We start from the raw sequence: 24,096 nt of genomic DNA, 5'->3' as shown, positions 1-24,096 counted from the left end.
ACCCCAATTCACAAACATCTGTTGACTACAGAAAAAAGTACTCCAGAGGCAGGAATAGGCATTATCCACCCCCACCCCACAAAAAGGCAGAATGCAGTGTAATAAACCATGACCCTGTTAATACCAGTGGCATCCATCAATCATTTAGCATTTGGACTTCAAATCATACTAAATATTTCTACAATTCCATGACTTAGAAAACTACCATATTTGTCTTAAAATGCAATCCAAAATACTTATTTTTGTTCAACTAATTCTACTTGAATATTTTTTTGATGAAAAACTTAATGTGATACTTTTATGTACCTGTTTATATGTGACATGACCATTTTTCTTCCTGAACCTTCAGTTTACCACCATTTAGCTTCAGGTTTTGCTCTGTGACCAGGCAGCTGGTTACTTCAACTCAGCAACACTGCGAAGGCAGTGGAACCCTGAGCAATAAATGGCAACACCGTGCAAAGTGGTGAAAGAGCTGTTTTATTAATTAGGAATAACACTGCTGTTCATCTAGGAGAAAAGAAGGCGTTTCTGGAAGAAGTGAAACAGCATTTATCAACGGGTCAAACACAGGACTATGGTCTCTCAGTTTTAACCCCCCCCCCCCCCCCCAACATACAAAATTTAAATAAAAAAAAAAAAAAAAAAAATTCCTGGTTCTCACATTGGTTTTGAGATGGAATCCTCATTTAAATTGCAGTCAATTGATCAACCGTTGATAACCGTGAGCTACACAGATAGGTTTACCCAGATTTACTTGAGACAGAGGGGGTTTTGAAGATGCATTTTTTCCCCCCCCATTTCTGTTTCTTCGCTAAAAGGTGTTTTTCCAAGAAGCAGCACTCTCTTCGTTGCAAAGTCCTTCCACAAGACCTCAATCAGGCCAAGGGAAATGGATGCATGGCTATTGAGCTTTTTGCCTGTCCCTGTCAGGGTTCCGTGAGGAAAGCGCTCGTCGAGTGGCCCTTACTACGCTCTTCACGATAAAAGCGTTGAGTCCGAGTCTCCCGAGGGACGCTGACTGCTCCAGCATGTGGAGGGGAGATTCGAAATTCAAGCAGCATTATGCTGCTCCAGCTCTCCTCTTCACAGGACTCGAAGGATCATGTAGACCTGGACAGATGGTCTGGATCTTGTGAAACATGTACAAAACACACAAACACTTGTATACAACCTCACTCCATTCCCCTGCCCCTGGCCTGCCCTATCAACCGAGCCAGTCGAGGTCATCATCATCGTCATCGTCGCCAAACAGGGGAGCAGGAGGCGGACGGCCCTTCAGGCTCTGTTAACAGGGAAAAAAGTGAAAAACCAATCAAATCAATCAATGATATGAAACCGAAGCAGAAGTGGGGGGGGGGGGGCGCTGTGTGGTGGAAACACTTGGACTTGTGCGACAAATACACGGACTAAAGGGGGGGAGTTGCGCCTCAAATCTGAGAGCTTGAGTGCAGCTCTACAGATCCTTCCTCACCAGCTCATCCTCCTCCTCCTCACTGGTCGTTTGGGGGGGCTTGCTTGGGGCTGCACTAGGGAAAAATGGCGTTGCTCCATTTTCCTCCTCTACTCCCTCAGTCAAACTGAGAGAATAGAACAATGGGAAGGGGGCCAAAAACACAGAGGTGGGGTGGGGGGGTGAACATGGTGATGGGACGAGATTAGTGACAGGACCTAGGAAGACCAGTAACGTGCACAATAAAAACCGATGTGCTCTCCCGGGGGGTGGTTAGGGGCTGGAGTACGAGGCTCACCTGGCAGTGCTTGCCTGCATGGGGTTGGGTGGGGGTGGGGGCCGGGTGGGAGGGCCGAGTCGGGTCGGTTCTGTTATGATCGGCTCTCCGACAGGTCCCACGTCACGCAGGCCTGGCTCCGAAAGCCCACCCTGTGCCTCTCCTTCCGGTCCCAGCTCAGATGTCAGGCCTTCCACATGCTTGACGTGGTTCTCCCCGAGAGCCTGTGAGGGCGCCGTATCTGCGGCTTGCGCTTGCTGCCCCGCCTCTTTCTCAGGTTCCTCCTCCGCTGCCAGCTCCTCCACCTCCCCCGTCAGCACCTCCTGCTCAGCTTCTCGCTTTTCCGGATGATCCTGGAGATTGTTGATTACCTGCACACTCTCCTCCTTTTCCTCCTCTCTCTTCCCATTCTGCCTCATTTCCTGCTGAGTCAACTCCTCCCTTGATCCCACCTCCTCTACTTCCTCCTTCTCCTCCTCTGCATCATTCTCACTCTTCTGTGATGGTAGCCTCTCCTTCTGAGTCAGCAGCTGCAGGGTGACGTTCTACACAGGACAAAGAATGGACCACAGCAGAATATATGAAGTGTGTGAATAGTATGTGAACATTATACACACTAATGCTCCCACAATCAAGAACTTATTCTTGACAGGACCAAAATGTTCTTTTTTTTTTATTTTTATTTATTAAAAAAGAAAAAAAAAAAAAAAAAAAAAGAATGAAGATGCTTATCCAATATCAATATGCCTGTCTAAGCTTTGCTTCGTGTGTCTGATCCCACAGACTGAGGTGGTATGTAATGTTGATGTGTTATGTCTTTGTACCTTTATGGTGCTGACGATGATCTCCAACACGGCGCTGCCTGTATAAGTTTCATGCAAGTCGAACTCCCCCCGCAGGGAGTGAAAAACACCGTTCATCACACGCTTAACCTGTGTGTCGAGAACCAGAGGGAATCGACATGCATTAGTGCCAACGGAATAGAACACGTCAGGGTAAAAAAAAAAGGGGGATTGCCTGTCTGTAGCTGCATCTTTGAGTAAAACAGGTCTACTGTTCGTTATCCTGTCATTTTTCACAAGTCTATCTTTTTGTATGAAGTGCATTACCAGTTAAAAAAAAGAGGACACCTGCTGAAAACCAGGTGTTTTATGATTACCTGTAAGGGTTAGGTATACAATCTTTGTGTAATGGGGGGGGGTTTCCAGCAAGTGTACTCAAACTTTGGACTAGTGTTGCATAACTAAGGATAAAGGCACAAGGTGATGTAGGACAAAGAAGCCATGTCTGCAGAAGAGTGGCAAGAATCCCAGAAGAACAGGGGCTGCATTTCAAAGCAGGTCCTCACAGATCACTTCCTCCCCATACCTCCCCTGCAGTGTCCACCTGGTCCTGCTCCGCCAACCTTCTCTCCACGTCCGCCACTCGAGCCTCGAGTCGCCGCCTCGTGGCCTCCGCCCTCTCCTGCAGTGCTGAGTACTGGGGACGGAGGGCAGAGGGAAGCAGAATGAGGAATAGAGCCCACTTCCCTCTTGCCAATCAAACACCAAAGCAGCAGATCTGCTTGCTTAAGGAACTGCTGGGTTCCTGATGTACTCTAGAGGAAAGTACTGTACACTCATGCTCACTGTATGCTGGAACCCATCTTAAATAATGGGTTCCAGTACAAAGAAAAAGTGTCACAACAGTATGAAAGTATTTAATTTTTTTTCCCCCCAGTACAACCAGTTTTTTTTTTTTTTTTTTTTATGAATAATGGCATTGTGCCTCTGTTACCTGCTCATTTTACACTCACAACAGGCATTTTACTCTACACACCAAAATCCGCACTTGAGCCAGACGTTCTAGGACAAAAATAGAAAAGTGGTGTATCAAACACAAAAGGTTTTTATTGCTCGGCGGCGCAGCGGGTTTGACCGGGTCCTGCTCTCCTGTGCGTCTGGGGTTCGAGTCCCGCTTGAAGTGCCGTGAGATGGACTGGCGTCCCATCCCGGGTGTGTCCCCTCCTTCTCTAGTCTTATGCCCTGTGTTGCCGGGTTAGGCTCCGGCTCCCCGCCACCCCGTACGGGACAAGCGGTTTCAGACAATGTGTGGCGTGCATCTGGCTAAATCTAGCATACTAACCTGTATTACTCTGAAAATAATGACTGTCTGGTGGAAATAAAGCCTTAATCTCACGATCAACTGAAGACGATCAGCATCACTCATTTGTTTACTACCTAGCAATGATCATGAACTCTACTTCTTTATCTCATAAATATCTACAGGCCAAATTATGAAAACTGAAAATGCAAAAGGTACTGGAAAAATGTAAGATGTTACAAATCATATTTTTGCATGGAAGCAAATTATTTTGTTCTCCACAACAATTAAGGGTAAGCTGACCCCCTCACAATGGTAATTTGCATAATGGGGTGATTTCATGGAATTAAGTCCATCACGTGATACATGTACGGCAGAAAGCGTTTTTAAAAGCTGAACTGCAGCGTGTACCTTTCCTCTGAGTGCCTGGAGTTCCTCCCCCTCTTCCTGCTGCCGGAGGAGCTGTTGTTCTTCCAAGTCCCGGGACTGCTTGAGCGTGGAGTACTGAGAGAGCAAGAAATACGGGTCTTATGTTCTGCATCGCACACAATGAATTGTACACGTTACTAATACACACTGCAGTGTACACTCTTCAGAAAGCTGCAAGACTCACACCGTGTTCCTGCACACCTCATCATTTACAGAGCAATCACATGAATCTGCTTATGACCAGAACTTAAGGTTAGTTACACTCTTTGGTCTGGCATAGAAATGACAAATTTAAATCGTAACGCGAAATCCATCCATCCATCCATCCATCCATAATCACTTCACCAGTGCAGGGTTGCAGTGGTCTGGAGCCTATCCTGGAGACTGAAGGTGTGTGAAGCAGGATTATTATACATAATGTCAGCCCATCATAGGCCTATTACACATACTCATTCACTTACAGTCACACACTGTAGGAAATTTAGAGTCACCAACCCACATGAAACATCTTTGGACCGTAGGAGGAAACCCACACAAACATGGAGAGAACATGCAAACTCAACAGAGACTGAACTGGGTTCAAACACACATACCCAAACACTCAGGCAGGGGCTGTGAGGCCCCAGCGCTACCTGCTGTGCCTCCGTGATCTAGTTGTCAGAAAAAGTCTCAAATACAAGACAAATCAAACCTATTTATATTAAAGCATAACAGCAAAAAAGTTATTTTAGATAATTTAAGGTGGGGGGGGAGATGCATGGCCCACCTTGTCCTGCAGCTGCGCCACTTTTTGCTCCAGTGTCTCTCTCTGCTCAGCCATCTCTGTCTGCTGCCGCTCATGCTGCTCCTTGACGGACGCCACTGCCTGCTCCAGCTTCCCCTGCCACTCGGCCTGCAGCTCAGACTGCAGCTGGGCCAGCTGCACAGATGCAGACGGACATGGTCCGATGTTGAGACACATGGGAACAGAAACACAAAAGACATACACACAACCATTACAATGATTACTGGGATAATACAGATCAAATTTAGCATGATAAATTTAGCATGGTGCTCTGATGCATACTGGGACCATGGAGTGGCTTCATTAAAGAACGTATGGTAAAAATGTGTAACAAACAAGCAGAGACACATCTGTGTCACCTGTGACAGCGTTTCTGCAGGAAGCTATGGCCCTCCGCCACCCACCTGCTCTGCAGCTGCCTGATCAGTGCTGGTTCTCGCTCTTCTCAGCTGAACCTTCAGGTTCTCCATCTCCTGCTGGCTGCTCCGTCGTACTTCCTCCAGCTCCTCATCACATCGTTTTCTCTCCGCCTGCCATTTGCGCTTCCTGTCCGTCAATGTCTGAAGAAGCCACGTGAACGGAGCAGGCGTCAGGGGACGTGCGTCACGATTCTCGACATGGTTGGAGGGCGGCGAGAGCACGGCTAATACTCACACGCTCCAGACTCTCCTTCTCCGCCTTCACGTCCTGCAGCTCCTCCTCAGCGCTGCTGAGCTTCAGCTCTATCTCTCGGCGCTTCTGCTTCTCTGTGCGGCACTGCGCTTGTACTCGCTCCTCCTGCTGCTTCAGTTCTGTGCACAGAGTTGCAGTTACTGTCCTGATGGTGTGCCATCTCACACATACAACTGCGTGCAGCAGGACAGTGGTGTGTTTCTCACAAAGGGAGAGGGGAACATCTCATACCCTCCACTTGACTCTGTAGCTCTGCAAGCTGGGCGCTGTGCTTCTCACTCTCCTGCTGGGCGGCGCTGAGCTTGGCCTGCAGCTCCGAGGCCCTCTGCTGGTGTGATGTAGCCTCCAGCTGGAGCTGGGATATGCGGGCTGTGGATGATGCAAGCTCCTCTGTCAGACGCACCTGGAGAGAGGGACATGGAGGCAAGGGGTGAAGGTGACACCTTAGGGATGTAACCTGGAGCAGATTGCTACCTAAAGGCAAGAGGCATGAGAAGCAGCAGTGTGGAACGATGGCAGACCAGTGGTGATGGGACAAGAATGCTGCATGAAGGAAAAAACAGCATGGTCCTGTGGGGAAGGGGGAGAAAAAAAAAAAAAAAAAAAAGAAAACCCAGCGTGGATGATGATGGATTAAAAAGAGGAATTAGTGAAACAAAGCAGAAGTGACACTGGACAGAAAGGGAAGGCACAGAGGAGCCTCACCTGATCCCACCCAAGATCCTGTGGCAGTGCATGCTGGGAAGAGAAAGCAGTCACTAACAGAGGCCCTCTCACCATAAAGAGTGTAAACCGCCAGGAAGAACAAAGGGTAAACTGAGAAATTATGACATGAATTCAAGGAGGACATACGAGTCCAGAACATGCAAAAGCTGAAGCATACCCATATATTTATAGCATGAGTGTATCACTATGTGTGTTTTCAGTTCTCTTAGGTGTATAAAATTTGAGCACATTTAAGTTCATATCAAAGCCTCTGTTGGCTGTTCAGTGTTTTTAAGATGTGAATTGATTATTTGGAGTGTTTTAACTTTATTGACTTTCATATTTATAGCAGGTGGTGTAGTACTTACAGCCATCTCCTTGCAAAGGAAGTGAGTTCAAATCCCTGGTCTGCTGTAATATCCTTGATCAAGGTACTTACCCTGAATTAGTACAAAAATTACCCTGCTGTATAAGTGGCTAAAAATTGGAGAAAAGCATTGGCTACTTGAATAAATAACTAATGTACATGTGAGTACACTACTGGGTCCTGCAAACAGTGGCACGGCTGTGTGGATGAGACACCATTGTGCAGCTTGTACCGACTACACAGAAGCTGTTTCTCAAGAAGCGAAAGTGGAAGCTGGAGGGTGTAAAGCCCAGCCAGGAAGAACTAAACTAATGGCCCATTTCATATCCACTGAAAAGTGGTATATGGTTTAGACATTTACCTTTACACTCCAGTAAGCATGCAGTACCCAAAGATTATATAATTAAACATTTAGCCGTCCCGGGCCTGAATTCTGGATTCCTGTGCCGCTGAACTCATTTACTGTGATTTAGCTACTGACTGAATAAATCACATGGTTCAAATCAAGCTGTGGGTGGCAGCTGGTCATCCTCCTCCTCGTTATTCAAGTCTTAACTATACTGTAAGTTCAGCATCTGTTTCACATGCCAATTTTCTGGTAATTCAAAGGAATGACTGCCATTTAAAATGCTAGTACAACACCAAAAAAGTAAATAATGACAAAATTAACTAAGTCATGGTTACCATTTTTACTTGCGGCCAATAGCACATTTATCCACACACTGCTGCATAATTTATTCTGATCATATTATTAAAAAAATAATTAAAACTTGTAAACTAAGTGGAATGTAATTTGTGTTTGTGTGCAGCATCCCACCTTGTCACGCTCTGCCTGCAGCACACGGGCCTGGTTTTGCTCGCTGGTCGACTTCATAGAGTCGTTCCTCTGCTCCATCAGCAGATTGCTCTGCTCCATGTACCTGACACAAATGGGAGAGAGACATGTAGATGGGCTTAAACCTGCTTCCACCCTCAGTTTCTGAGCCCCCATTTGGGCCCAGCAGTTGGATGGAACCATGTAGAGAAATGCTCTTCAGAGACACTATGCCAGATCATACAGGTGGGGGATTCTCACCTTTGGTTCTGGTTGATGAGCTCCCCAATCTTTCGGTTCTGTTCCTCGATCTTGGAGCTCTTTTCAAACACTTCCTTCTTAAGACTCCCATTTTCCTGTCTCAGAGAGAGCAGAAAGTGAATGAGTGAAGAGACCTAAGATGAACAGGTGTAAACAAAACACATCATTCTGCGTCCGCGTAAAAGGCTGCAAGACAACACAGGGTATAATGTGGACGTTCACCTGGATGATCCTCTGTATGTTGTGCATAATCATGGCTGTTTCCATGGAGACATTGGATAAACCTGCAGTAATGCCTCCTTGCTTCTGAAGGTCATCCACCTTTTACAAAACAAAAACAATAGAATAAAACGCAAGCAGATGTACAAAAAGTCCGCTAAAAAGAGGAAAAACAAAGCAGGGCTTCCTAAAACAGGAGTGGGAAACTGTGGTGTATGACAGTCACAGGATCTGCAGGTTTGTTTCACATCCTAGAGCAGAACTAAACAGAAAATATCAGCTGTGTTTTAAATATTGCTCACCTTGGGAAAAACTAGCCCTCATTTCAATTAACATTTTAATTAAAATTTCTTCTCAGCTAAAGTCTGAATACATTCTATACAAAGTATAAATTTAATTACAAATTAAATTTACAAGACAGTGAAAACCTGCACATTGTGCAGTCCCCACAGCCCATGACTGCCCACCCCTGTCCTAAAAGCTGACCTTTGCAGCCAGTTGGTCAATTTTATCAGCGACTTTCCCAACTGCCAGTCTGATTTCAGTGTTGTGCTGACGGGCCTCTGTCATCAAGAAGGATGTGACATCGCTCGGTGCTGCAGAAGATTAAGAAATATTTTTCAGGATGAGGATTCAGGTACATCCTATAAGACATGCATTTTCCCATGATTTCCATTGCCTTTTTTAGCCAAGTCCTACCTTGGTATGACACTGTCTGTGTGGGGTACATCTGACCCACAGGTTGTAACTGGGAACTGCGTACTGACTGGTTGTAGGGCTGCGGAAAAACAAAAGAGTGATAGGCTAAAGTTCTCCAAAGCAAAATCTTTTACATGTCAAGACTAGACTGGCTTTCACCATGTTGTACCATGTACAGATAAGGGGAAACACCAACATGTGCATCTAGTTGCTTTAACTCCCAACTTCCCATTTAAAGCCGTAGAGTGAGAAGATGCTATCTAACTGGTGGTGATGAGCGAGAATGACAGCGACCAGAGACCACAGTTGCATGTTAAGTCTCTGCTGCTGGTTTGGATTTGTTCTGTCTTTGGCCAGGATTCTGTTACAGTGCACCTTATAGTCCTGCTTTCTTACAAACAAAACCTGCATCTGAGTTCAACATACCTGAGTCCAAACATTATGCTGGTTGAAGAATCAGAGAAGTACCACAGGTTATTTTCTTCTTTTGTACTATCCTGTATTAAGTCTAAAAATTCTTTTCAAATGTTGAGAAAAGTACTGAACTTAAGGGACTTTGATGGAATTAGTGAAAACATTTGTACCAGCCAAAATTGTGAGACAGCAAAACTGTTACATATACTCGTTTTCCACAAGGATTTTCCACTGCTCTAACTGGTGTAAATCCCTGACACTCACCTGGAAGGCATGGACAGAGCTTGGTAAGACTGGTGGAGGGTTGCTTGTAGCCATGTGCATAGGAAGCAGAGCTGCAGAAGAGGCATGCACTCCAGAAACAGGGTGGGTGGGCACTTAAGAGGACAGAGCAGAGAGGATGAACAAATAGAACCTTGATTCCCAGTGAATTTTAGGCACTAGAAATGGAATTCTTTTTAATGTCGACTCTACAGTTCATTTACTGTGATAAAAAACATACTAAAAAACACAAAAATGTCACTATTATTCTGAGGGACTAACTGGGAACTGACCTTGGGCTGTGGTTGGGGGTGCAGCTGTAATCTGTACAGGCTGGGGAGAGGGTGCAGGAGGACGCTCTCTAATTCTGGACACACTGGGGTCCTAAGAAGGAGATGAGTGAAAAGGATGTCACATGAACGAAAGTCATTAAAACCAGCTGCAACAAAGCACCACACACACACACACACACACACACACACACACACACACACACACACACACACACACACACACACACACACACACACACACACACACACACCCCATAACAGAGTACTACAGGAGACTCCAGATGGGATCACATGCAAACAAAATATTTTCCCCACTCTTAAATCTGAAAACTTTTTCTGTGCAAGATATAATTTGCATTCACGATGTGATGTTTGCCTCATGGCTGCACATCAGTTTAAAGTTTTAAAAATTGCAGAATTGGTACAAAATTTATAATCATATTTTTATTTGCAAGTCTTAAAATGGAGGCAGCTAGTTCTGAGATGACGCAGCAGACCAGGAGCCTCAATCTCACCTCCATCTCGGAGTCACTGGAGTCTGGCTGGGAGGAGACAGCCCCTGTGAGGAAGGGCAACATGGGCTGGCCCATCTTGGCCATGCGCGAGATCAGTTTGGCTTTGGTGGCGTCAGGGTTCTGCAAGTGCAGTAGGGGCAGGGTGGTAACAGGGGGAAAAAAAAAAAATGAAAAAACCAGGCCATTAGCTCGCAGCATCTTACTATGCTTTGCAAAAATATTCCGTACGGCAGCAGATGGAGTAGTAGTTCGATCAATCTCTTAGCAAACAGAAGCCCCCAGGTTTGAATCTCCCTCCTTTGAGTAAGATACTTAGCCTGAAATGATACAATAAAACTTACACTGCAGTTTGAATGTGTACTTCACTGTAAAGATGCTTAGCATATAAATTTCACATTGCAAGTCACTATGGAGAACAGGGTCAGAAGAAATAATAATGGCAGGAACACCTGTGGACAGAACTCAGTGAAAGTAGAGAAAGTGGTTTTGATGAAATAAAATTAAAAACTCACCGCCAACTGCTCACCCAGGGAATTTGACTTTGCACGGAGTGGCAGATCTCTGCATAACAAAAAATAAAAATTAAGAATGCATTACACAGAAAACAGACAATGAGGTAAGCAGAGAGTGAGAAACAAGCGATAGAGCTGGGTAAGGAACACTACACTGCAACCCCTTAGGGATGTGAGGTATCCACTCTGATGCCAAACAGAGCTCGTACCCTTGCTTTGGGGGCACAGTGGTAGGAGGTAGAGCAAGTGAGTCTGGACCCATGTTTTCTAAACTGGGTGCTGGTGATGAAGCAGCGGAGTCCCGAGAACCAGCGCTGATCCGGTCCGATATGTTGTCCTTGGCAAACTTCACCTGAGCAAGAAAGGGGGGGGGGGGTTAACACTGCCATGATGTATTTCTGATTTACGGTGTCTCATTATGTAAAAACATGAGAAAAAGGACTTGAGAATTATAAGGTAGACTCCAAAAACATCCAAGAGGTTCCCCGTCTCCTCACCCTTCGTATTTCTGTCTCAAAGATGAGCGTGCTGTCAGCGGGAACGCGGTTTGCAAAGCCCTGTGAGCCGTATCCCAGACTGGGGGGCACTATCAAGAAGCGGCGCCCTCCTTTCCTCATTCCCAACATGCCTTCCTCCCAGCCCTTCAGAACACACAGATAATAGAAGGGGAGTGTGCAGGTGGCAAAGATAACAAAGGACAGAATTTTTAAAACCCAAAAATCACCATCTTCCGGGGGGAGATGGGGGAAGCAAACTCACCTTGATTACCTTTCCGGCCCCCAGCTTGAGTCGCAGTAGCTTTTCTTTATTGAGGTTTGAGTCGAACATCTAAGAAGAGAGAGAGAGAATGTGTGTGTGTGTGTGTGTGTGTGTGTGTGTGTGTGTGTAAGATCACTTCCAAAGCTGCTTCATTTTGGGGCATCTGCCAGTGAAACCATTATCTCAGAGTGCATGACTTTCATTTAGCGCAATGATGGTAAACAAGCCCTGACACAAGAAGGCCAAAGCCTGGTGATATTTCATAAAGGAAATACTGTGAGTGAGCTTTGGGACTTTTTTTTAATACACTACCTGCCCGATGGCATGGTTCTGCAGCAGCCATCCTGTGTATGCAACTTCCAGGGAGTCTCCATTCTCCACACTCTGCCCTTCACCGAGAACCAGGTCCTGCACCAGCACTGCATCCAGGGAGAGGACGCTGTTCGCCTTAGCCAAGCACACCTGTGGTGGACATGACAATATAATAAAATCTTCACATACAACCCATGAAACAGCTGCCCTTCAGAATCTTGCCCCTTTCCAGCCAACCTGCTTGCAGAAATCCATGGCTGCTTTCTCCGACTCAAACATCAGAGACCAGTTCTGGCGTTGGTCATCGTAAAACGTGCCGTAGTTACTGGGCTGCACCTGTGGGACAGGGACAGTGCTTTCAGAGCTTTGGAAGTGAACAGCCCCCCACCTCGATTCATTTGTCTTCCATCAATTTACCGTGAAGACAAACCCTGGGTGGATCCTTGCGCTGGTGACTTGCTTCTGTTGGCTCACATACAGCAGAATCTTGTACTGCAATAACCAGAATGTAAATGTGTGAACATCCTTTTATTCATTTACCTGATGTTTTTCTCAAAAAAGCAACTTACAATGTTAAGATACCTACAATTATTTACCCATTTGTACAGCTGGACATTTTTTTTTCCCCCTACTGGAGCAATTTAGAATAAGTACCTTGCTCAAGAGTACTACAGCCAGAGGCGAGATTCGAACCTGTGACCTTGTGCTACCAGCTATCACACATGCTACATTATCCATCACTTCTGACCACTAATAACAAAACATATAGATACTATGAAATACATCAGTGTGAAACTAAAACCATAGGATGAAAGCGTTATAGTAAGACTATAGAAAAGACCACAGTAAGAATGCAGTGTGAATTATGCCATGTGAGCATCCTCATAAAAACGTCTCCAGAGACTCACTCTCTCACCTCTCTACTTGTGTGGTTCCCCAGCACCGCCACTCCCAGCTTCCCCTGTTTCATGTACTGTCCATTCACACTGAGGGGACAGAGAAAAATAGTCAGACGCTGCTTTGTTCAGCATCAATGAGCACTTCACTGTGAATGTTTACGCCCTGCAAATTCTCATGAAAACCCCTGGGGGCATCACAAGTTTGAAGCTGATGGCTGCTCTGTAAAGCCTGCGTTTTTTTTTTTAAAAAACTCACTACTGGAATGCGTGGACAGCCGTGGCCAAGAGGACGGCAGGCGCTCCCGGGGGAGGGGCTGGTTTTTGGCCTGGTGGGCCTTCAAAAGGAAACGGAGGCTGAATTTACTGAAACAGGATTACATTTTCATGCGCATCATTCTTCACCCACTTTCGTGTGTGTGTGTGTGTGTGGGAGAGAAATTTGTTACACATTACACTTCCTACCCCCATCTTCTGACAGGTTTTGCCCACACTTACCCGTGCTGGCAGTGGCCTTCTTGGGCTGCTTCGGGGCTGTGTACTGGAAGGACTCGTTCCCCTGACTCGCAGCTTGGTCCAGCCCGAAGAGAGAGGCAAGTTTTGCCCTGCAACAGCAAACATGTGAGTCCTTTATGTAAGTATCTTGACTAATGAAATAGCATTTGACACAGATCTGCACGCAGGAAATCCAGGCCGAGTAACACAGAAAAAAACTGCAAAAAAAAAAAAAAAAAAGAGTTGAGGCTAAAAGGGCAGCATAATACTGAGGAGTTTGGACCTGTGTCCAAATAAACAAAACAGGGCTCTTGTTGCACTGCTGAGCAAAGTGGTTGGAACCATTCCTTGTTAGCAATTTAAGGTTCAGTTAATATAGCATTGCATTCTATTATTAATAACACTGCTGAATAAGGCCATCCAAGCAAGCAAAAATATTTAAAAAATAGCATTAAAAATAAAGAAATATGGAAAAGCATGGTTTGTCAAATATTAAAAATAAAAATTAGAATCTTTATTGATCGCTGCTATATTTGTTACTTATCAAAACATAATGCAATAAACTAAGAGAACTGCCTGTTTATGTGACACTGAATTATGAATCTGATCAACATTTTAGTGACTAACTGCAAAAACTGTTCTAGTGTGATTATAAACAAATTGTATTTACAACACTTTGAAGAACACAAAAGTCATAGTTCTATTATTACTGTGACATCAGCCCCCAGCTTAGACATCCAAACCAACAACACATTACCTTTGCTAAAAACCTTCAGAAACACAAAATACTGCAAATATTGCTCTAAAAATAATGCGCAGAGTGCAGACAACAGGCTAGTTTCCCATCCAAAAAAGAAACCTATTTTTTTTGCAGAATCACAAAACCTGAAGATGCCAGTTCTGTATTCTTCGGTAGAATCCAAGAAACCCCGTTAAGCACAAATTCCACTACTCAACAACCTCCTCACCTACCAATGCCATGAATACCTCAATCTACCTGTACTACGAACAGGTAGGTGAACACCACCACAATCAAGCCTCAAGCAACCTCTTGGGCAGCTGGAAGATGCTGACCTCTCCACACTCAGAGCACAAACGAAATACTGACCCTTGGATCTCCCTCCACAGGTAGTCATTGTCCCACACTGCAGACATCATGGCCCTGGTAGAACATGCCCCAAAACACTTCTCTGGAGAGATGGTATAAAAAGGAAGGAAAGGAGTGGCAGAGGTCTCTGATTCCACGTCAGATGCCTGGGTTCCACTGGAAAAATCTTCCTGTTTTTTGGCCCCTGCTCCCCCTACTTCTCCTTCTGGAGCTCAGTGACCAAGTCACACTTCAACGATAGATTTAGCACGGAAAGAAAGATGCAAAGCTGGGGTGCGGTGGAGGGCATACATGGGAACGGGTCATCTGCGTTGCACGTACACATCCTCGCGGGCTGAAAGTGAGCAGCAGAGGTGGCCCCAAGCCCGCTCCCTGAACTACAAGCATGTGAGTGGAATTAACAGTGAGGACCCACCCCCTGGACTCTCCCTCCTCTTCCATTTCTCACAGAGAACTCTGTGGTTTGCCTTATTCCTTTATGAAACACATCAGTCCACCACCACCAGGGAATCGGACAGCAGAGGAAGGAGTAAGTGGGTAACTCAATATGGGAGTCTCTGAAAGTGCAAATAATCAAGCAGGTTAAATAGGAGGCATGTGAGAATATATGTTCACTTACTTGGACAAAACTGTTAGGCTTTGTCAATGTATATAATTCCATACTGCTACATCAGCCATTTCAAAAATAAGTGAAGGAAGCATTATGAGACTCATGACTGAATAAATGGAGCAGAAGATGTTTCAAGGAGAGTGAAAAGAGTTAAACAATTAGTAGTTTTTTTTTTTTTTTTTTACAGGTACCAATTACAAGTCCAAATAATATGAAACTTCATGAGCTTAATGCAAAAATGCCAAATCCTTGTAACTTTTTTCACATGTTTCAACAACCTGTTATGTGCATTTCTTCATCTAGCAGTGGCACACAATTTGGAGACAAATCAAAGCCACAGAGGTACATAAAAATGCCACTTGGAAAATTCATAAAAATGATTTTTGCACATTATATGGTTAATAACTATGAGTGCATTCAGAAAGTGATAACCTTGGTGTCCTACAGTCATAATATGACTTGGAGAGAAAACTTGTATTTTGCAACACACTGGACTTTGCTAACCTTACTATTCATTTAGGTTTAACGGGCATTTACAGTTTTCCAGCCAAATAAAAAACCTAAAGCAGTCTAACAAACTAATCTCAACAACCACAATATGCTGAGATGCATATTGATTTTGGGGGATGATGAAACATCCACAAAAGCCAGTGAAGTGATCATGGTATCTCCCCCCCTGCAAGTGCAAAAGTCCACATTATGCACAGACTTTACAATCCTTTCTCTAAACCAATTCAAATAACCCTTTTACAGTACATTTACTCATTTAGCTGCACTTTCTTCCACGGCAACTAAGTTATTTACACCGCTGGAGTGGATACCCTTACTGAACCAACTTTTAAATATTTATAGTGCACTATATTTTTTAATGTAGTATAGTATTAGTATATAAACCCTGCCTATCAGTTTCACCCTCCCCCTAGGCTACAGCATACTATTAATATTGGAAAATACACTTTATCATTAATATACTTCTGAAATATTGCAACACATGCAATAATATTTTAATTGCACCTAAATGAATCAAAAGTAAGAAGCATACATGAAAATAATAGTTGACTCTCCCACACTGCGAGGGTTAGAAGCTCAGCCCCCCGCGAGGTGGAAATCTGCGTAAAATTTTCATCTGCAGCGCTACGCGATTTGCGGCACAAGGCTGCAGAGCTCTCAAACATTCCCATTTAATTGTTGCCAACCTGCAAAAAACCAAAGCTGGGATGTGGGAGGGTTAACTTTAGAAATATTGCATTACATGCAATAATATTTTAACTGCACCCAAATTAATCAAAAGAAGCATACATGAAAATAATACAATTAAAGTGTAATGTGTTTCCATTATAGGCAGGTATAAGCCCAGGTAAAACAGGGCTAAATGTGTCCAGATTAAATCAACCAAATCATAACACTATGTATGTTAGAGACCCTGCCTGGCAGAGAAAACTCCGCCCACTACAGGAGAAGACCCCGCCCCGGATGGGAAGACTCCGCCCCCAACGGAAAAATTGCCCTCTGAGAAAACTAGTTTATGGCTTTCCTTCAATCACAAATGCGGTAAAATTTAAAATACCATGTCAAACATGACTGCATCCCTATGCTCTTTTAGTGCTCTACCACTACAATAATATATAATATGAGGTGTGTGTTCGAAATGAACAAAAATGTCACCTACACACACACAGACAGCCACAGCAGTCTCTGAGAGCAGAGCAGGTGCACAACAAGTAAACTGTCACAGTGAGTGCTCCCAAAAAGCAAAACAAGAGAAGCATTAAACGCGATTAAATTTTAATTTTTAGCCACACCGCGTTATCTTAAAAGAAATAAACTCCCTCAGGCTCAGCAGCACAAAATCAAGACCGGGGGGGGGGGGCACACGGCACAATTGAATTTCTAGACTACCCGTATCCCTCAGGAGGACCCAGATATCATACTGTAGTTTATACTCGTCACACACTGGCTATTGCGGATTTTATTCGTTCTACTTCATTTACCCTCCTGTGGGTGAAAGAAAATCTCCATCTTCATCGTCCGCCGCAAACATCTCCCGATCCGTGCTGCTGCACCTCCAGAAAACAAGGTGGGGGTGTTTCTTCACAAATTTATACACTTATTTCGGGTCTACCTCAGCTTCACGTAAGAGCCCTCCACAAAACGGTCAAAGAAACAAAAGTTTAGCGAAACGGTCACAAGTCATAAAAATCCCATTTTCCTTCCTGTTTCTGGGAGGAATCAGCTGATCCGTCACCTGTTGTCGTAAAATCGGTCAAAATCCAGCTTCGAGAGCCGTAAAGTGTGAAGTCCTTGCGACATCCGAATACTGTACACTCGGAGCCGCAAAGTGTGAGCCAGTTAGCTACCCGGTACAAGTGAATATGTGGCACTTATCCACTGTGTTGAGAGTAAATTATTGTAATTTCTGTAACAGTTTATGCAGTATACAGACTTCTGGATTGTTTTATATTTATTGATTTTTTCATATCTCCGCTTTTCAGTTTGGTTCTGTGTCAGATTTATTACGCCTTTTCTCAGGAACTTACATGTGTGTGATTTGTTCAATAAAAAAGCAACTTTAAGATACGTACAGTTATTTAGTAATTTCATACAGCTGCGTAATTTTACTGTAACTGTTAAGGAAAGTACATCACGGGTACTCTGCAGCTGGAGGTGGGACTCGAACCTCCAGGCTCCAATCACTACGCTACCCCTACCAGCCCCTACTGTTCTTGCTCTGTGTTTGAATTATTCATCCAATTTAAGAAATGAAATTATCCATAACTAAGTTGTCGAGGTACATTTTCTTTGCTTAGGATTCAATTTACTATTCATTTATTGGAAACTTAGTTAGTACAAAGTGAAATGAATCAAGAGTTCGGTGATGCGGACTCACTGTCTACTTTCTTTTATGAAATGTGTGTACTCTGTAACACGCACCCCTGACAATGTTTTGAACATATCTTAGTTTGTTGTTTTTTGTGTGGGGAAAAAACTGCTGATCGTATTTCACCTGAATTGCTGCTTTCGGCCTATTAATCGCACGATCGGAAGTCGAACTTCGATTTGTGTTCAAAACTTGGAGTTACCGTATTGTGCCTAACAAACGTAAACAAATAAGTAACGGTTTGGATAATATTGCCACGACTCGCGTTACTGTGTTTGAGCGGGAAATGTGTTTATTGTAATTGGTTAGCTTTTGGTGACGTACCGGAAACATAAGGGGGTGATGCTGCCAGTAGGAGAAAGAGAAAAAGAGCCTAGTTCGCTAACCAGGCTAAGGAGGCTGCCTTGAGGCGTAGGTCCTGAAGGAAACGGGGTCCTCGGACCGAGAGCATTCCCTGGTACCGGTGTTCTAATAAAACGTTCCATATAAACGCTGCCTCTGCGTCCTTGCTCGCCTTATGGAAAGCCATGGCGCTGGGCGCCACAATATTACCGTAATAAACGGAGTAGATGCGAATTTTACAAAATGGGCTTGTTAAATTATACATGATAAACTTAAGAGCTTGACCGGCGTGAAACATAATAGACTTCCGATCAAAATATAAAAAATATCTAAAAATCAACGTAGGTTTAAGTTCATAAGTCAAATTTCGCTCAAAAACTAATGAATGATATATTGCATTTTACTACAACTGATGCAGGAGATTAACCTGCTGTAAAGGGGTAAATCAGTGTAATATCTCAGTAGGCAAACACCACTGTGTGAGTCACTAGATGTCAGATAAAGAAATACAGGGACAGAACTGCCCTCTGTACATTTACTATATCTACACGGTGTTATCACACACATATTTGCTGAAACCGCTTAAATTGTAGATGGGTCGGCACAGTGGCGCAGCCACCTCAATCTGACCAACAACCAGTTTGGATCCAAACGCGACAGTTCTAAGCACTATAGCAGTGCGTTGAAAACGGCAGTGCGTTCATACACCGTTAAATTAAAAACAGCTACAGGTTAAAATACATTTTAAAAAAAAAAAAAAAACAATTGGTTGGGGGGTATCGGGATTTGTCTATCCTGTGTCTTATGCACCCTACTTGAACGATGAACCTCGATGCAGCAAGTGCTGGGGAACAAACTAGTTGCTTGACTTATCTGCAGCTATGCCTCCCTTATATAATCATGCATAAAATTGTACTTTTGCTGAGATGTACATCGCTTTGGACAAAACTCGTCTGCTAAATGAATAAATGTAAATATATGACACAACGCATTTTGACAGTCTCTCTCTGTCTTGAGTGTTGCGTTCTGTGAAGGGAGAGCACAGTCTGTGTTCTCCGAGACGTTTATTTTGAAACGCGCGCTGACCTGCGTCATGACGTCATGACGTCCGTTGGCGGTTCGCTCCTTTGAATTCCTCCTTCAGCGCTCCTTCCTCTCGTACCTCTGTGCTTCCGGTTCGGTTCAAGAAGGTGAGTCGGAGTGCGTTTGAAGTCGCCTTGTGTGTATTTCTTCGAGCCCGGTTCTAGTAATGTTACGCAGCGGTGGAGTGTTTCAGGCAAGGGATTCTACACTGAAATACTTCAGAACCTAGTAAAAAGTTCGGTTGCGCAGGAGGAGACCGGCAGGTAATATGAGCGACAGAATCGGTTGTTCGACGTCTGGCAGCTCTCTTGACGACGACGTGTGTAATAACTTAATTAAATTAATAGTTATCGTATCCTCAGTTAAAACTTACGTGGCACGAAGTGTTAACATGGCTTATATTTTCTGAATGTCACACTCAGTGTGACTGTAACCCAAGTGTGTTACACTAGCTTTTAATCCTCGGTGTTTGTACACTGTAAATTGCGTTGTGGTCAACAGTCAACGAGTCATACGAACTCAGTAGACGCTGGTAACTCAACTGATCCCTGTAGGTTTTTTGATTTGATTGCATCTGGTGAAGATCATATGAACTCTGACCACACCGTCAGATCAGTCCTCACATGTCCATTATTCTCTGGCATTTAACTAACTGGTTGACATGCAGGTCACGTTTGTGTCAAGTTATTTCCAGCGATCGATGCCCATGTTGCTGCGTGTTTGTGTTGATCAGAAAAGCTGTGATTTTTACCATTGGCCTGTCTGTGTGTCCAAGTGCAGGTGATCTGAGAACATGCCTTTTCTACATGGTTTCCGGAGGATTGTCTATGAGTACCAGCCCCTGGTGGACTCGGTGCTGTGTGCGCTGGGGCTTGAGGAAGGTGCGAGTCCTCGGGAGAGGTCAGTCATCTAGCAGATCCCGGTGAAAATCCATCCATTGTCAGTAATTGCTTGTCCAGTGTGGGGTTGCGGTGATCCAGAGCCTGTCCTGGCAGCATAAGGTGTGAGGCAGGGAGCACTGGATGGGACACCAGTTTATCACTGGACAATGGCACCCACTTGCACAGTAAGGGGAATTTGGAGTCACTTGCTCACCTGAAACATGTGTTTTTGAATTGGGGGAGGAAACCAGAGCACCGGAAGGAAACTCGCGCAATTGTGAGATCTTGTAAATGCCACGCAGGGTAAGCTAGGTTAAAACCTGGAGCCCAGGATCTTTGAGGCACCAGCATTGCACACTGTGGCACCACTGCTGCGCTTGCAGTTAAAGGAACTGCAGTATCCATTTGTATACGGTAGCTCTCTGATCCACGTGATTCTCCATTGACTGTGACAGGAGCAGCGGTGCGGGGAATATGGACCTCCTTGTGGAACTGCTAGAGAAGGAGTCCCGGTCACCCATGTTTGAGGAAGGTGTCAGCTACTCCCTGTTCAAAGTCGCTGAGCGCGGCCTGGTACCTGCCGCTGAAGTTCTCCTGCGCTATGGGGCTGATCTGAACTTTGAGGGTGAGTGAAGCAGTTGGACTCCATTTGGATCCATCCTGGGTCCTCTTGTTGCTGTTTTTCACCTGCGTCTGTGCATTGGCCTCTCCAGATCCTGTGTCCTACTACAACCCCCTACACATTGCCGTACTCAGGAACCAGCCCCGAATGGTGCAGGCGCTGGTGCGCTACGGGGCTGACATCAATAAAAGAGACCGGGTGAGTCCTGCAGGTGAAGATGGACCTCACCCTAACGGGGTACCTGACCTTGATGGACTTCCACGCCCTTCCTAATGTGTTGTCCCTTTGAGCAGATCCATGAGAGCAGCCCCCTGGACCTGGCTGGCGAGGAGTCCGAACGACTTCCCTGCCTCCGCGTGCTGCTCGACCTGGGTGCCGATGTCAATGCTCGAGACAAGAATGGTACTGTGACAGTCACTCCTGTTGGATCTAAGTGATGCATCTTCGAATGGCTCTTAAGACATTTACAATATACCACATTCTGATGTCATTGTTAAATCCTCATGAATCATTTCTTGTCTCTCGCTTTGATTGTCTTTGGCAGGGAAAACTGCTCTGCTCCATGCTTTGGCAAGCAGTGATGGGCTCACAGTCCGCAACACCGACAACATCCGACTGCTACTTGAGAAAGGTACGTGAGATTCAGACCGGCCTCCTAGTGATTGGAGGAGCCCTGAGCACTTTTCACAGCTTTTTGTTGCGTTAAGCGCTTGTTCCCCATCCAGCGGGTGGAGTTGTGGTTAGTGCCATTGGTTTCCAATCAGAGGACCAGGGTTTGAATCCCCCTCCTGCTGTGGAATGTTTGAACAGGCTATTTTCCCTGAAATGATACTGTAAAAAGTACCCTGCTGTATAAATGGGTAAATAGTTTTGTACACTGATCTATTTGCAACATCAAGTCACATTGGAGGGAAGTGTCTTAAAATAATGGAAAAAAGTAAGATTTGTATGTATGAATAATAATAATAATAATATTATTATTATTATTATTATTATTATTAATACCATATTTCTAGTGGCTGTTGGTACTTTGATGCATCTTTTTTCTTGAATATGATAGGTTATAGGCTCACTGGGACAATGCTCATTTGATTATTTAAAATGTTCTGCAAAAATATAGATTTTCAACCTTCTATATTTACCTTGAAACATCACCCAAATTCAGTTTTTGACAAAGTTATGAATTGTAGGTTGATTAAACATTAGTTGTGAAAATGTACTTCATTGCTGTGGTCTGTACCACATGTTCCAATCCACAAATATCTGTTTGACTCAGATGTGTAACTTCTACAAAGTTTTATTCTTCATAATTATTAATTTTAGAATTGTTTACCTGTATAACTTCTTACATACTGCAACATGTCCACCCCGATTAAAAACTGTAACCTTCTGCCCTTGCCTTGTATTGATCTGTGTCTGTATGTATTTTATTGATTAACCAGTTCTGTCTGTTGTAACCTGGTTCTGTTCTGTAGTTAAATTAATGAATATTTAGGAAAAAATGAAAAGATCTCTCCTGTGTTCTCCTTCCTGCCCTCCTAAAGGTGCTGACGTGCGGGCGGCCACACAGGAAGGTGAGACACCTGTGTCTACTCTCGTCTTCCTGGTGAAGGAGGCACTCGAGGGCACTCAGGAGGACGCCTCTGAGATTGGACGCTTCTGCCTGGGTGTGACACGGCTGCTGCTGGCTCACGGCGCCGATCCCAGTTGCTGCCTTGCCTTTGGAGACTCCGAGGACGACGAGGAGGCGGGGGAGGCTTCCCTTATGCAGACCTGCCTGGAGTATTTTGACCTGCTCTTTCCTCTGGCTGTACTGCTGCTGCAGAGCGGTGCCCTCTTCCGCTGCTCCCGCCATGGCGCTCGGTGCTGGATGGGCCACCGCTTAATTTTTGACAGGCTGGGCTCCACCCTCTGGGCCAGCTCAGACCCAGTGCTGGCAGCTGATCTCCTGACTAAGGCGGAACTTCTCCTTGACCTGGCGCTGGTCTCCTCGCCTCACTTGCCCCTGCCCCAGGCGGTAGACATGCCCCTCGTGGAACAGGACTCCCGGTTTCAGGGGTTGCTGGACCTGCATGGCCTGTCCCGGGGCCAGGATATGGGCCCCCCTCCTCTGCGCTGTATGTGCCGGGCCGTCATCCGGCACCACCTGCAGCCATGGAACCTGGAGAGTAAGGTGAAGGCGCTGCCCCTGCCGGACAGTCTGAAGGAGTATCTGCTGCCTGCCCCCAAGCCTTTGCCCAAGCTGGGGCCGGACTGCTTCAAGCCACACCGCACCCTGCGCTGATCAACCCTTCTCCTTAGGACTGACCACAGGGGGCGTCGCTGGATAAGCATTTGCAGCACCTTGTGCCTCCGAGGTTTCGAAAGCCACAATGATGATCTCTGTGGGTGGGGCAGCAAACTTTAACTTGTAACCATGGAGGCCTTCGAGCTGCCACTTATTACAGAGACTCTTTTGTTTGGACTGTGCCAACTAAGGTTGCCGTTCACGGACACTCCTCTCTGGCAGTGATGTTGATCAGTGTGAAAGTGAGCGAGTGTCAGGGACTTGATTTCTGCTGTCGGGAAAATGGAGATGAACTGTGCGCGTCACTGATGTGCTTGTGATCAAGGTGAACCGTTGCACTTGTGAAGGATCAGAGTGTGTGTTCACCATGTCAATAAAACTCTATCAACTTAGGTTACTTTTTTCTTTCCACAAAATGTTCCAAAGGTGCGAGTCCACGCGTTGCAAACTGGTTCGTTCAGTTAACCAATTTGAGCAGGAAGTGAGCCATTTCTTCATCTAGCTGATGCTTTTTTTTTTTTTTCTAAAAGCAAATTACAACTTTAAGCTTAATCTAGTTATTTACCCATTTTTACACCTGTGTGAGTTTTACTGGAGAAATGTAGGATTTGAAAGCATAATATTCCAATTCTGTCCCATACAGGAGTTGCCTAGGTTTACTCACACAGGTTTATGACCCAGATGTTAAGGATGGATGGGAAACTTTTCCTTTGAAGTTGAGGATGTTCACATGAAAGATCTCATACCAGCACAAAGGGTCAAAGTCAAAAGACACACATTTGAGTAAACATGTAAACACTTCAACTGCAGTAAGCAAGTTTTAATACCCAGTGTCCAGACCGGTGATTTAAGTTGAGAAGTTTGATGCCTGATAAATTTCAGTGGTTTTGGTTTGAAAGTTTGAATTTGTTAGAATTAATGTTTCATTATCCTATTATAGGTCTAGAAATGGAGAAGTAAGAACATTATTAATTTAACATTTTCTTTTCAATGTAATTTACATGCACAATGAATATTGAATAATATTAATTCTTATTTTTGCTCCTTAAAATACAGAACAAACTGT

The 24,096-nt window shown here is 44.7% G+C and overlaps 2 protein-coding genes across 5 annotated transcripts; one reads left to right on the top strand and one right to left on the bottom strand.

The window, feature by feature from the left end:
• Positions 1–472: 472 nt before the first annotated feature.
• Positions 473–17,182, bottom strand: fkbp15b (FKBP prolyl isomerase family member 15b). Its single transcript, XM_029259669.1, has 29 exons — positions 16,929–17,182; positions 13,223–13,329; positions 12,984–13,062; positions 12,745–12,814; positions 12,246–12,320; positions 12,066–12,164; positions 11,829–11,978; positions 11,517–11,585; positions 11,255–11,398; positions 10,967–11,109; positions 10,758–10,806; positions 10,246–10,365; positions 9,731–9,821; positions 9,441–9,553; positions 8,763–8,841; positions 8,550–8,659; positions 8,067–8,165; positions 7,845–7,939; positions 7,587–7,689; positions 5,929–6,100; positions 5,680–5,816; positions 5,430–5,585; positions 5,008–5,160; positions 4,224–4,316; positions 3,099–3,209; positions 2,555–2,662; positions 1,752–2,275; positions 1,475–1,580; positions 473–1,285 (listed from the first exon to the last, which is right to left on the bottom strand). Exons 1-29 carry the CDS (start codon positions 16,976–16,978, stop codon positions 1,208–1,210), a joined length of 3,483 nt encoding a protein of 1,160 aa, XP_029115502.1. The 5' UTR covers positions 16,979–17,182; the 3' UTR covers positions 473–1,207.
• A 2,113-nt stretch (positions 17,183–19,295) lies between these two features.
• asb6 (ankyrin repeat and SOCS box containing 6) lies at positions 19,296–23,474 on the top strand. 4 transcript variants are annotated; one of them, XM_018758307.1, is made up of 7 exons: positions 19,296–19,347; positions 20,021–20,140; positions 20,577–20,746; positions 20,835–20,941; positions 21,037–21,145; positions 21,288–21,374; positions 22,288–23,474. In XM_018758307.1, the coding sequence occupies exons 2-7, from the start codon at positions 20,034–20,036 to the stop codon at positions 23,025–23,027; spliced, it is 1,320 nt and encodes a 439-aa protein (XP_018613823.1). In that variant the 5' UTR covers positions 19,296–19,347; positions 20,021–20,033; the 3' UTR covers positions 23,028–23,474. The 4 variants fall into 4 exon arrangements, with proteins under 4 accessions (XP_018613823.1, XP_018613825.1, XP_018613827.1 ...); XM_018758309.1 differs by having other exon boundaries at positions 19,329–19,347; positions 20,016–20,140; XM_018758311.2 differs by lacking the exon at positions 19,296–19,347 and adding an exon at positions 19,360–19,503.
• The last annotated feature ends 622 nt before the right edge of the window (positions 23,475–24,096 follow it).

This window comes from Scleropages formosus, chromosome 17 (assembly GCF_900964775.1).
Source record: "Scleropages formosus chromosome 17, fSclFor1.1, whole genome shotgun sequence".
Lineage (NCBI taxonomy): Eukaryota > Metazoa > Chordata > Actinopteri > Osteoglossiformes > Osteoglossidae > Scleropages > Scleropages formosus.
This window is presented reverse-complemented; position numbering and strand designations above follow the sequence as displayed.